We start from the raw sequence: 14632 nt of genomic DNA, 5'->3' as shown, positions 1-14632 counted from the left end.
CTGCCCATTCATAGGGGCAACCCACTCTAGGGGAGAAGGGTGAGGCTTAGAGTAGCTCCACCTGTCCCCACCCAGGGGGACAGACAGGGCTGCTACTAGAATACAGATTTCTGAGCAGAGCTATCAGAGCATGCACAGTTAGAACATGAAAGCAGGCAAACCCCAAACTTTAGAGGCTTGATCTCAAAAGGGCAATGTTATTAAAAATGCTGAGGTACCAGTTAAGAAACTGGGGTTACAGGGCTGGAGATTGCCAGTCCCAAGACAAGTGTCTTAATCTTAATCTTCTTTAAAACAGAATAGTTCCCAAAACTGAGTCTGCCAGGGCAATTCCACAGAATGAGGGGTTTCAAAGCTAAAACATAGTAAAAACAAAAAAGATTGCTTAAGGACTTCCAATTTAATCTGAACTGGTGGTATAGGGGATGGGGCAGAAGTACGAAAGGCAAAAGTGAAAGAAAACTAAGGGTTCCCACTCTTTTAGGTATTTTGAGAAAAATCCACCAGTTTCCCTAGTTCCCTATCTCTTCCTCTCCTTTTTTTTTCCTCATGGAAAGGAATCATCCAAAAAAAAAATAATAATAAATAGTCAAATAACCATCCACATATAAATCCCAAGAGTCAATTAAAGTTCCTACATACATAACAGTCTAGTACAGGAGGAGTTTCCTAAAATCAATCAAATCAAATCAAATCAAATACCTTAAACAATTACATATTCTGAAGTGAACATAGATATTATAAACATTTTATAGCTTCCTTAACAGCAATAGTTACCATTTTTAATAATTTCCATCCCAAATCTTAAACACACAGTAATGTTTGCATTTTTTTCTAACTCTAGTAATAGAATTGTAATTTTAACAATAATTCATCAACCACTTTCCCACTTCCCCCATATCAGTCCAAATTACATCAGGAGCACTGGCGATGGTCTCGATCTTAGCTGCTTCAGGCTGAGAAATGGGCGAAGGTGCTCAATCCATGCAAGGGTGTGGGTGTGGTGTCAATCTAAGCTTCAGATGGGCTGATCCATGTCTCAGAAGAGATTCAATAATCTGTAATTTGACCAAAATCTAGAACAAAAAAACTAAATCTAACAAAGTTAGAACAGTCTGGACCTGCAACAACATGTGGGGAGGCCAGTATAGATTGGCCAGCAGTTCCTGTGTGAAGGAATAAGCTTGCTTCACAGGATAGGCAGACAGCTATAGTTCCAATAAATAGCAGTTAGGTTTCACAGACCATTGTAAATTGTCCTCTTATCATTTAAAAAAAAAACATTTTAAAAATAAAACACAAATATCCTGTAACAGACAGATGACCAGGCTAAATACTTATTTGCCTAAGTATTTAGGCTATAAAGATTACATATAACCAGATTGGAAACAGCAAGGTATGACATATTTGAATTACATTAACAGTTCTTATTAACTATTGTTCTGATCATAGAAATCAGTCACAGGAGGAAAAAATGCAAGAACATAACTATAACATAATATAAACAGTTAAAACTCAATCTTCAGCACACTGAAGAGTGGAGCTTTAAAACTTCCAAATAGCATTAATTACAAGCCCAAAGAATTTTGTCTTCAAAGTTTCAAATAAATCTCAGTTATTTACCATGACCTTATATCAATAACAGTAAGAAATTTATCCCAGAAAATTCACACAATTCTTATATACCCAAGTAGATGTTGCATCTTGAATAAATTTAATATACCAATCATTTTGCTTTTAAAATACCCAATATACAGAAAAATCCCAAACTACATATGGTTCACAACAAAAACATTTTCAAAAGGAAGAAGGCAAAAACTATTATCCTTAAAGTCCCATTTCAGATAATTGGCATCAATACAGTTAATTAAAACTTCCTATTTTCACATAAAAAGAATCTGAAAAGTTCTTGAAAACATCAATTAAACTTTTTGAAATAACCCTTTCAAACTATATACCACATTTCTGATCATATTCTTTAATATTCATAACCATTATGTATCTAAAGAAACAAATATTCAATCAGTTAACATCTTGTAAGAGCAATTTGTCTCTTTAAATAACCATTTGTTTTCTTCAGCCAAAGGAACCAAGCGGCTGCCGCTTTCCACTGCTGCTCGCTTTCTCTCCTCCCACAAAAACACATCCCTTCTCACAGCCATCTCTCTGTGACTACCCTTTCCAACCAGTTCCTTCTTTTTCCCACTGACGACTTCTTGAAATCATTTGTTTCTATTAATCAATCCTTCTTAAATTACCTTCATTCTCCTATCCCATCTCTCTGTCTCTCTCTCTTCCCAATGCTTACTTGCTCAAAATTTATTACATACTTTAAACACTCCTAAACCAAAAATCCTTCCGACTAGATGCTCTATTTAAACTATTAATTGCTTTTGTAAATTAATCTCTTTTCCCTTTCTTTAAATCATCTTTTTTTTTTAAACTTTAAACTTCAAGATTCACAATTAATTTTGAATCAAATTTCATAAAACTTATAATATAGTTTACAAATTACTCAATACTTTTAAAAAGCAACATACCATTTAAGTAGGGAGATACAAACATAAGCCCTCCCTAAGGTAAGCTACTGGCATTTTGTTTAATAACCTATATTTCAATTTGAAGTCCAACCAAATAATAAAAAAAAGAAAAGTTTTTCTCTTCAGTTGTAAAGGCCACAATATTCGAAAAATTCTTAAGATTTTATACTCAGAATAAATCTAACATGTGTAAGGCAACAGTAAATTATTTCCCCCAATTTTAATTTTATTTCAATTTCAAAATTATAGTACCTCTTTAAAATATAGTAAATTCCCAAAACTCTTAATCAAATATTGCAAACAATTACCCAGTTTAGTCTTCTTAAACTTTCTGTTCTCTAATTCCATGAAGGCAAATTTACTAATAATGATTTTTCTTTCTTTTCCTGCAAATTTTTTCTTTAGAAGTATGCCTAGTTTTCCCACAGGTCCAAAAGGTCATTACGCCCCTGTGTTCAACTATTTACCTCTCTTACTCTATATTTATTACTCCCTTCCAATATCTGCAGTTTCTTATTTCTGATCTTAAATTTTCCAATCTTAACACACACACCAATTTAAAGTTATTTTACTTCAGTTTGTGAAATTTCCTAAAATTTACCTAGATACTTTATTCCCATGTCTTTTCTTTAGTAACCAGGAAAGAGTTAAGCACCAATCCTTGTTTTACCTTGAGAATTCTTTTCTCTGGCTGAGTCCTGATAACAGGCTCCTTGTTTATAGGAGCGATAGCCACTGTTCTTCTATTTTCTCAAAACTTTCCAAACTTTCAATCTATGTTTTTATTTTTCCCCCTTCTTTCCCTCCTCCCGCAAAGCCATTGCCAGAGACAGAGGGAGAGAAAGAGGAAAAAAGATTTTCTTTCCTTGAGAAGCCCAAAACTAGTTCCCAAATTCTAAGACCAATACATTCTGAGCCAGTCTGAAAGAATTACTACTCTGAATGAATTCCAGTTCCCACAATTCAGCTTGATATTTTTCTAAGCCTGTAACACAGAGCTGAATTCTTATCTCTTATGAGCTTTCTAACTTTTAACACAGAACAAAGGCAATGCAAAGCAGACATACACACAGACATTCACAAAACTCTATTTTCACCTTTTACATACAGATTTAAGTCTGATATACCCAAATAATCCTGGGATACACATCCTCCCAGTTTTCTTCCCTTGTATATCTGGAAGTTCATTCCAGTCTTGAATTTCCTAGCTAACGTCCTGATACAAATTTTCGGACTGCTTCTATACCACCCTGGACCCGATCCAGGTGTTGGCGGAGGCCCTATGTTACCCTCACGCCCAGGCGGAGGCCCTATGTTACCCTCACGCCCCCACAGCCACCCGAGAGCTTCCTTAGGAAAAGTCCTTTATCGTTGGGGTTAACAGCAGTCCACACCAAAAATAAATTTAAGAGGGCTAATCCCTCAGGGTCTCCCTCGACCCAGCCAATAAACCCCCAGACTTCCCAAGAGCTTTACCTCGAGAACATATGTTTCTTTTCAGGCTGCAAATGCCGGCCATCAGGACTCTACTTCTTTCAATCTTCAATTCTGCGTTCCACTGAGTATTCCTGCTTCGGGTCGTTGTCTAAGAGGGGAGGGAGGCTGCTCACCCAGAGCCAGAGACCATGGAGAAAACTACTCCGTGGGCACCTGTCCCTGTTCGGGGTGCACATAGCCATCTCCCCCAAAGACCCCATCCGGACGAGCCCCCATCTGTGAGGGATGTAGAAGACCCTTACCCAAAATGACTACTCAGAGATCCCTCAGTAGAAGGCAGAAAAGTTGTTTATTGAAAAACCTCCGGAGGATGAGCTGTCCCATCGCAAGATAAGTTCGCGGTAGGAGGGCTAAAGAAGTAGTAAAGATACATAGCTTTTATACAAGAAATTACATCACAAGTAAGAGAACATTGAGAAGGGGAGGGGGAGGCATCTAATTGGTTGTTGCTATTTGGGGAGATTGGAATGGAAGGTTTCTGTTTCCCTGAAATCTCCTGATTTCTGGGAAACAAAGTCAGGCCTTCAGGCTTAATCAAGCAGACAGTGGTCCAGCTAATAGACTAAATATTGATAAATGTCAAATACCAATAAATGTCATCAGTTCAGGTTAAGTAAATATGTTTCTAGCTGGCCAAGGCTCAAGTAGATATGAGCCTGCACATATTATACAGGTCATAGGGGAGACACAGAAATAATAAAATACAGAAAAAGAATTCATACATCCTTGTAAGTTCTTCACCTTATCTATTCCCCACATGTGTGTACATGTTATATAGATACATGTATGTGCGGGTCCTGGTAATATATGTGTAAGTGTGTGAGCAGTGCATGTATGGGCATATATATGTGTGTGCATGTAGATACATGTAAATGTTCGCGTACATACATGAATGTGGGGATGGGTATATGTGTGTGTCTGTGCAGGTGTGTGACATATGCTTGTATTCATGCGTGTATGTGTGCGTGCATGTGGCCTGCTGGGTTCTGTATTGTATTCTGTGTAAATGTGTCAGGGTAGGTATGTATGGGTATACATGTGTACATATGTGTGTAAATGTCGAGGCATACAGATGGATACATATGTATGTATATGTATGTATCCATATACATGTAGATGTACGTAAGTGTATTTTCTATATAGATGTTTGTATACCTGTGTTATGCATGTAGGTGTATGTAAGTGCATTTTGATGTATGTGTGTATAAATATATGTATGTGTGTGCATGTAGTATATATAGATATATGTATATGTGGGGGATGAGGATGGGTATGTTATTGTATTATACATATGTGTTTATAGATATATGCATGTGTGGAGGGGCACAGATAGGTGTTTATGTGTGTATGTATACATGTAAGTTTAAGTGTGTTTATAGACGTGTGTGTGTGTGCATTCAGGTCTGTGTAAATGTGTATATAGATATATGTGCATGGATGCCCATGGAGATGTAGTTGTATATCTGTGTACATAAATACCTCCGTGCTTGCTTGGGAAAAGTGGACACAGCAAAAGGGGAAAAAAGAATATTGTACAAAATGGACAGTAGAGAACAAAAGAATAACCTACAAGGAAGCACAGAAAAGATGGACATTCATATTGTAATGTCTTCTGTTATTATATTTGCTTTCTTGAAATGGATATTTATTGGATTGGGGTTTTTTGGGTTTTTTTTGATCCTCCCTAATCTTCTGCTGGGCACATGACAATTAAAGACCTTAAAAGTTTTGTAAAGCATTCAACATTATTTCATTTAATTCTCACAGTTCCTGAGAGGTAGACATTATTATTCTCCTCCCCATTTTTCAGATGAGTTAAGAAGAAAGGGAATAAATATGTATGGAATGTCTACCTTGTTCTAGACACTGTGCTAAATGCTTTTTAGAAATATTACCTAATTTAATCTTCACAGCAACTCTGAGAAATGGAGGTCCTTGTTATACCCATTTTTAAGATGAACTAAAGGCAAGTAAGTATATGACTGCTACTATGTCTGGGCTAAGGGCTTCTTACAAATATTTTCCACTCACAATGACACTGAGCTAGGAACCATGATTATGTTCATGTTACAATTGAAGAAACTGAGGCAAGTAGAGTTAAGTGACTTGCTCAGGGTCATCCAGCTATTAATTATCCGGGGCTGGATTTGAACTCAGGTCTTCCTGCCTCCAGGCATGTTGCTCTTTGTACTGTGTCACCTACCTGCCTGGGGAAGGAACAGAGATAGAGTTCTTCAAGACCAACCCTCTCATTGCATAGGCCTGGAAAAGTAATGTGACTTGGCCAGGCTCACATGGCTAGTAAATGACAAATTTTACTAATATAGGATTTGGAGCCAGTTCTTCCAGACTTTTTACTTTTCTCTCTCTCTTTGTTCTCTTTTTCTGTCTGGTTTTTATTTTACTTTACCCATTTCCTTTACTTGTCAATGTTCTCTCTAAAATGTAATGTTCTCTGTTAAGGTTTTCTTGGGGTCTCTGGAGCAACCTTATTTTCAGTTCAGTAATCACCACAAGTGCAGCCAGGTGTTTAAGTCCAAATCCTTTATTATCTCTTTCAAAGTCTTGTCTCTTTTCCTTTTTTCTTAGAGGCCTATCTCTCTCCTTGGTTCCCGAGAGCTCCTGCCGCCAGTCGTTTGCCTCTGCTAGCTTCTGCCTCTAGCTCCCTCCGAATGTCTCTGAAGGTTTGTGCTTCAACCTGCAGCCACCACAAAGGTGGATGATAGAATGAATCTGTCTCAGCCTCCAAGAGCTTCTAGTGCACTTGTCTCTCCGAATGTCTCTGAATCTCCCTGGCTGAGGCTTCTAACTTATAAGCTCCACACTGAGTACAAACCAATCATTATATCACTAGGAAACCATTATTTGTTGTAGGATTAAATCAGTGCTAAACTAGATTTAACCATTGTCTCCTCAATTCCACTTAGTACCTGTTTCTTCTGGCCCATAACATCTCCTTATAGGATCAGATCAATCATACTGAACCATGCTAAATTAGGTAACTATTGTCTCTATTAATTCCACTGACTTAGGACCTTGTAAGAATCCTTTGTTTCAAGGTCAGAGTTCTGGCCCATAACAGTCCTCTATTTACATTTTTTTCTTTTATTTCTCTCTTATGTTCTTTCTTCTACCTCTTTGTTCCCTTTTTCTATCATCCTTTTATCTTTTTTCTCTCTTTTCTATCTTTCAAATAATTATTGTATGAGTATGTGTGTGTGTAACTAAAGATCTCAATATAAGTAGAGGTTTTATTTGCTGGCTTAGCTAATCGGTTCTTTTAGACATCAAAGGGCATTTGTGTGCAGGTTCTCAAGTTGGAAAGTGATGTTTCATATCCCAGCACCTTTTGGTAGAATCTCCACAATCTGAAGCACTAGAATTCTTGCTCAGCTGGTAATGACTTCTGCTGCTGGTAGCAGGCCACCCTGTGTAAGAGATCTTAGTAAGTCTCAGCCGTGGCCTTGGAATATTTTCTGGGATTGAAAGGAATCTCCATGAATGTCAGCCAGGTCCCTTTGTTTAACCCTGTACTGAGAACATAAGGATGAGACACGGGGAGGCACAGGAAGAACAGGCCACTTTTTCTCGTGCTTGATTTAAGGGCTTCCTTTGAGCCTTGATATGTGTTTCATCCTGGAAACCTGGCCATTTCCCAGAAACCAGCTGGCTTAAAGGGATGAATGAACTACTCCCCTTAGTGACCCATAGCTGGGAAGATGTTGTGTCCCGGGGGTCATATATGACATCATAAACTTGGCATGGGGCCTTCTTTATTCTCAGCCTGTATGAACCTCATGGGGGTAGACATTTTGGAGTTTCACCCAGGAAGGGCCGCCTTGCCTGGGAGATTTTCCCTTTTCAGGGTGCATTCTGACTGGCTCCCTCAGAAAACTCAGGAGTGGCAATTTCCCAAATTAGTGATGGTGAATGGTACCTGTTTGCTTTTGTTATTACTGTGATAATGCTTCTTAAGTTGTCTATTATTTCTCTATTACAAGTTTCCTCTTCCCTTATGTCTTGTCCAAATCAAAGTTCTGAGCAGTAAATCAACTTGCACTTGTCCCCTTTGAGTCTGTGCCTGTAGAATATAAATTCTGAACCTAAATTTTTTTTTAAAATAACTTTTTATTGATAGAACGCATGCCAGGGTAATTTTTTACAGCATTATCCCTTGCATTCACTTCTGTTCCGATTTTTCCCCTCCCTCCCTCCACCCCTTCCCCCAGATGGCAAGCAGTCCTTTACATGTTGAATGGGTTGCAGTATATCCTAGATACAATATATGTTTGCAGAACTGAACAGTTTTCTTGTTGCACAGGGAGAATTGAATTCAGAAGGTATAAATAACCCGGGAAAAAAAACAAAAATGCAAGCAGTTTATATTCATTTCCCAGTGTTCTTTCTCTGGGTGTAGCTGCTTCTGTCCATCTTTGATCAATTAAGGCTCTCTTTATCGAAGAGATCCACTTCCATCAGAATACATCCTCAAACAGTATCGTTGTTGAGGTATATAATGATCTCCTGGTTCTGCTCATTTCACTCAGCATCAGTTCATATAAGTCTCGCCAGTCCTCTCTGTATTCATCCTGCTGGTCATTCCTTACAGAACAATAATATTCCATAACATTCATATACCAAATTTACTCAACCATTCTCCAATTGATGGACATCCTTTCATTTTCCAGCTTCTAGCCACTACAAACAGGGCTGCCACAAACATTTTGGTACATACAGGTCCCTTTCCCTTCTTTAGTATCTCTTTGGGGTATAAGCCCAGTAGAAACACTGCTGGATCAAAGGGTATGCATCTGAACCTAAATTAACCTTACCCCCTGAGAAACAAGAATCCATTCTAAGATAACTCTTCCATCTCTCTAGGGAGACAAGATTTGGGAAAGGTCTGAATCTCAAGGAAACACTGGAGAAGGAATGATTTTGGAAGGCCATGAAGAGGAAGGTAAGAAGTACAGACATGACAAGGTTGGAAGAGTGAGGGAAGAGCAACCTTGCCAGACCTAACTTGTCCTCTGGTGCCCCTAATGTCAAGTCCATTTGCTGGACATGTCTACCTGACTGTCCCAAATAAAACTTGTCCAAAATGGAACTCACCTTCCCTCCATCCTCCATTTGCCATTTCTCCTGACTTCCTCTTTCTTTGCAGGGAGCCATCTTTCTTCCAGGCACAGGAATCTTAGAATCATCTTCCTCACCAGCTCTACTCTCATAGTGTCCATTGACTGGCCAGGTTTTCTTGGTTCTGACTCCCAGGGATTCCTTTCTGGGATGGAATGGATAAATGCACTGAGTAGTCAATTTCAAGACAGTGTTCAAACAGGTTTGCTTTTCAAGATCTATTCAACTGTCAAGTGGTAATAATAAACTGAAATAAGTTCGGTTTTTCTTTGTTATGGCCAGCACAACACAAATGGGCTAGTGTAAGTTAAAAATAGGGAGATAGAGTTGCCAACAATTCAACAGAGCCCTTTGTTGAGAGAAATCATGTTACTTATATATCTTAAAACTATATGTTACTATGAAAAATATTGTTCTATAACCAACCCTGGTTTTTGTTTTCTATGATCTAACTCTCTGAAGCATGTTGTTAGTTTCTAGGGACCTCAGTATTAGCCTTTGAAAAAAGATTTTAATATCATATTTATATTGTTAACCTGCCATGATTATAGAAATTTGACATAGAAAGAAAATAGTGACTATATACATATAGTTTTATTGAACTGGGCTTAAAGGATGGAATATTTTCCATTTCCTAGGAAATCAGGTCAGGAGAGTCCTGCCTCAGCTTGTGCCAAGAATAGTTCTCTCAGCCTTCCCCTTGAGTATTCCACCTATAATTTCTGGATGTGGACCACAGCGAGTTGTTGGTATCATGGATCATTGACCTGTAATGTTCTTAGTTCAATTTTCTGGAGGTCTCTGGGAGCAGCCTTCCTTTCAGTTCAATAATCACTACAAGAACAGCCAGGTGTTAAAGTCCAAATCCTCTATTGTCTCCTTCCTGGGGCTGGGCAACTTTCTGGAGGGCCTTTCAGACTGGCCTTGGTCTCAGTGATGGAAGTGCAGGAGGCCAGGCCAGCTACCAGGAGCCTGACTGAAGGTGAAATGAATTTCTGTCTCCTTGGCTCCAAGAACTTCTAGTACACTTGTCCTCTAGGGCTCTCTCTCCGAGCCTCTGAGAGCTTAAGCTTTTGCTTCCAGTTCTCTTGTCTTCTCTGCCTCTGAATGAACCTAGCTAAGGCTCCTAGCTTGTATGCTCTTACACTGAGTATAAATCAATCATTATATCACTAGGAAACCATAATTTGTTGTAAGATTAAATCAGTCATACTGAACTTAGAGAACTATTAGTCACCATGCTAAACTAGATAATCATTGTCTCGTCAATTCCACTTAATACCTTGTAAGCATCCTTGTTTCAAGTTCAGAGTTCTGGCCCATAACATTGACGTAATAGGATTCCTTGATGAACATACCTGGTATCATACAGAGAATCATATCAGTTACAATCCCATGAGTTCTATAATCATAGAAATAATCATAGCTTCATAGCTTTAAGTGGATTCAGTTATTAAGGCTTATATTTCCTTTACAGAAATTTTAAAAAGTTCAAGGTATTTAATTTTATATTTCCAAAACAGGTTCTTAGATAAGCTCTAAGGAGACTTCTTCCTTCTAAATCTATGTCTAAGATGCTGACTTAACTTAAATTCAGTATAAAATAGAACTAAAAGAGGAATTAGTTTATTAAAAATACCCAATTCACCTAAAACTTGGGAGACTTTAATTCTTGCTTTATGAGGGCCTGGATTGGAAAATGAATCTTTGTCTCTTAATCCAATTAAAGAGATGGTTCAAATAATTATTTTACATGTAAATTCTTTTTTTTTTTTTTTTAATTTTATTTTATTTAATAATAACTTTGTATTGACAGAATCCATGCCAGGATAATTTTTACACGACATTATCCCTTGCAATCACTTATTACATGTAAATTCTTAATTCAACTTTGGAAATTGTGTCATGTCGCCTGCTAATTATTATCCCTAGTGAAAGACTGTTACAGGGTAGCATCCTATAAACTAAATAACCCAGCAATTGTAAGGCTTCCTGGTTTCTGATATCTGTGATTCAAATGACAATTCAAAGTGATCCCTTACTGAACTAGAATGTAGAATTAAGCACCCATAGAGTTCAGTTTTTCTTTTTCTTTTTCATACTTGCCCTTATCAATGGGGCAAGTATGTGAGGAGAAAGGCAGGGACACAACTGTGTTAGTTCTCTTTGGTTTCAGGTATGACCCATAAACAGCCAGTGGTATGTCAGGATGTCCTGGCCAGGTTCAGAATCAGCCAGGTGGGGAAATTTCTTATTCACCAAGATGGGGGCAGGGTTCAAGAGATTCCCACTTTTAGCACTTTCCCAGAGACAGTCATCCACCTGTGGCAGGTCTATTTTCATCCTTTTCCACTTAGGTGGAGGTTGGGGAGAGTTGCTAGCCACTAGGGTGAGGATGAGGGTGAATTGAAGCACTCTGGCTTGCAGCAGCCCAGGTGGAGAGATGGCTCCCCAAGCTGGAGGAGGGAGAAAAGGATCCCAAAGGTGCTGGGTTTTAATTCTGCCCCCAAGGCTCTCTGGCTGCATGACATGAGCTCTTCCCTTGAGCCCCACTTTTTTGCTCAAGTATTAAAGGTGATAGACTTGAAGACTAGGTACAGACAGCTTTGATTAAGCACCTCCTATGTGCCCACATGGAAAATGGAAATAACCCAACAGTAAGCACTGATTAAGCTCCTCCTAAGTGCCTAAGTAAAAAGAGGCCCTGTCCTCAAAAGTCTCACTATTGGGGAATATAGCTGTCGTCTTATTGAGTTTCAGCTATGATTAAAAAGGGGGAGGGGTTGGGGATGTGGATTCAAGGGCCCACTTTGACCCGTTTTTCTGAGAATGTTCATAGCTTACCCTTTAGAAAAGATGGGTGTCAGATTTACTGGAGTGGGACCAGGTTTGTTAATTAATGGGAATAAAGGGGAGAAGGAGAAGACAGAGGGATCCTTGGGCGGGAGAAGGTAAGGAATTGCCAGGCCAGTGAAGGACAAGAACTCCGGGAGTAAAATTAGCAGGGACAGGAAGAGGAGACATTCAGCAATATTGATTATTTGTTTAATAAAGAATGATATTAACAAACTCAGCTTGGATTTCTTGCACAGTTCTTGAGTATTCTTTTTTAAAAATAATTTTCTTCCGGGGGCGGAGCCAAGAAGGCGGGAGCAGGCACATACGACTCTCTAAGCTCCTCTCATCCCCCTCATAACCAACTATTTAATCCAGCCTCAAAAATAGCTCTTCTTTGCTTTAATTCATGAAGATGAGAAGCACTACAACTTACCAGCCAATCCGGAAGCTCGCCAGGAAAGGTTTGTCTGAGGGGCCAGGAACAGACTAGCACAGGCAGTGAGAGACTAGCGTCCTGAGCAGACCAGGGGCGGGGGTGATCTCTGTGGCTAGAGAAGTTATAGGGACCACTCTACTATAGGCTAACTGCTCTGCCTTGACTATAAAGCAGTAAACTGGCAGAGAGATTAAAGCCTAAAACAGGGGGTCCTATTAAAAAAAACGAGATCTGGCTGTAACCCTTCAAACTCGGAAGTGACTCAGGCAGACTTTACTGCAGCCCTGCAGGCACATCCCGCAGTTCGGGGCTTTTGCTGGGGCAGTTACTAATCTGCACGGCAGGGGGGCACAGCCTGGGCAGTCTCTGATCGGCAGAGTGAGGGGCTCAGCCTGGGGCAATAGAACCTCCCCAGCTGACTGTGCTTCCTGAGCAGACAATTCGAATCCCTGCAAATCCATTCAGCTCAGCTGCTAATACCCACAGCCCCAGGGTGGGATTTGGCTTGGGAAGTGAAACTCACTGCTCAGCTTCCAGCCCCAGGGCAGTCGTTATCTCACACAGTGGGGTTTCTTTGCAGGGCACTTTCCCAGCTCCACCCTGCAGGCCTGAGTTACTCCCGGGTGGGGAACTCTTTCCCAGAGCACTCCAGTACCTCACTGCTTTTTGTAGCCGGCTAACAAATTTTTTTATACCCGTCCATATATCTACCTTTCACTGCTCTGCAGAGGAAGCTGGTAACCTCCTGGCTCTGAAGGCAGACCTTACAGGCTCTAACAAAATGAGTAAAAAAAATCAAAAAAGAACAGCTTTTCAACCCTGAAGAGACTAATAGCAGACAGTCTCCAAACAATTGTTGGTCTCCAATACAAAAGGCTCTCCTAGAAGAGACTATTAAAAACCTTAATAGAGCTAGAAGAGAAATGGGGAAAGGAAAGAGAAGCTATGCAAGAGAGCAACAACTTCCTAAAATGTGAATTGGAAAAGATAAAAAACTCCCAAGAAGTGCAGGGAAACAGAATTTGCGAATTGGAAAAAGAAAAAACTCACTAAAAAAAAAAAATTTAGTGAAATGGAAAAAAATTCCATAGAGCAAAACAACTCAATTGGACATATACAAAAAGAAGTAAAAAAAGCTAATGAAGAAAATAACTCACTAAAAATCAGAACCGAACAAATAGAAATGACTGATTCATTGAGACATCAAGAATCAGTCAAGCAAAGCCAAAAAAATGAAAGATTTAAAAAAAAAGTCAAATATTTACTTGGAAAAACAACAGACCTGGAAAATAGATCTAGGAGAGATAATCTGAAGATCATCGGACTACCAGAAAATTCAAAAGATCAAACTTCAGAATTTTCAGACTAAAGAAAAAATTTTATAAGCAGCCAGGAAAAAACAGTTCAAATACCGAGATGCCACAATAAGGGTCACCCAAGATCTGGCTGCCTCAACATTAAAGGATCAAATGGCCTGGAATCAAATATTCCGAAAGGCAAAAGAACTTGGAAAGGCAGCCAAGAATAAACTACCCAGCTAAGCTGAGTATTTTTTTCCACGGAAGAAGATGGACATTTAATGAAATAGAGGAATTCCATCTGTTTCTAAGGAAAAAACCAGACTTAAACAAAAAATTTGATCTCCAACAACAGGAATCAAAAGAAGTAGAAAAAGGAGAAACTAGACAACATAGTAAAGTAAGAGAATACAGTTCAACTCAACTCCTACAACTACTTCAACAAAAATGAGAAATTGAAGGATACATTGCAAGACTCAAGTGTTTCATTCAAGTCCTCTATCTTCAGAATCGATGTTCTTTTCACTTGCCATTGTGCTTCTCATGGTCAGGCACACTGTAACATGCCCTTGACTCCTGTGCCTCCAAATCCTGTATTTGGAGTGACCAAATAAATGTCTCCTCCCCAACCCACTCACAAAAAAAAAAAAAAAAAAAAAAAGATGGAGCACAGGATCTGGAGTCAAGAAGAACTGAATTCAAATCTAGCCTCACATCCTGCCTATCCCTGGACAAGTCATTTTACCTCCTACTATCTGACAAAATGGATCCACTGGATCCACTAGGGAATATCTCTGCCAAGAAAAGGCCAAATGGGGACAACAAGGGCTGGACAAGGCTGTCACAACTGAGCAACAACCAGAGAGAAGTTTTCCTGATGCCAGGCC

General features: G+C 39.2%; 1 protein-coding gene and 1 long non-coding RNA gene across 4 annotated transcripts in view; one reads left to right on the top strand and one right to left on the bottom strand.

The window, feature by feature from the left end:
* The window catches only part of LOC127547581 (zinc finger protein 595-like), a 200646-nt gene that overhangs the window by 144339 nt on the left and 41675 nt on the right, over positions 1-14632 (top strand). Inside the window, exon 3 of one of the 3 annotated variants that reach the window (XM_051974479.1) lies at positions 8919-8997. The exons of the other annotated variants lie outside the window; for them this stretch is intronic. Within the exon in view, the coding sequence (XP_051830439.1) occupies positions 8986-8997 (12 nt within the window). The 5' untranslated portion in view covers positions 8919-8985. The remainder of the gene's footprint in view (positions 1-8918; positions 8998-14632) is intronic. 3 annotated transcript variants of the gene reach the window in all.
* Positions 228-4210, bottom strand: LOC127547597 (uncharacterized). The gene is made up of 2 exons (XR_007950220.1): positions 4017-4210; positions 228-1076 (listed from the first exon to the last, which is right to left on the bottom strand). It is a non-coding gene; the product is annotated as an uncharacterized LOC127547597 (long non-coding RNA).

This window comes from Antechinus flavipes, chromosome 2 (genome assembly GCF_016432865.1).
Source record: "Antechinus flavipes isolate AdamAnt ecotype Samford, QLD, Australia chromosome 2, AdamAnt_v2, whole genome shotgun sequence".
Taxonomy (NCBI): Eukaryota; Metazoa; Chordata; class Mammalia; order Dasyuromorphia; family Dasyuridae; genus Antechinus; species Antechinus flavipes.
This window is presented reverse-complemented; position numbering and strand designations above follow the sequence as displayed.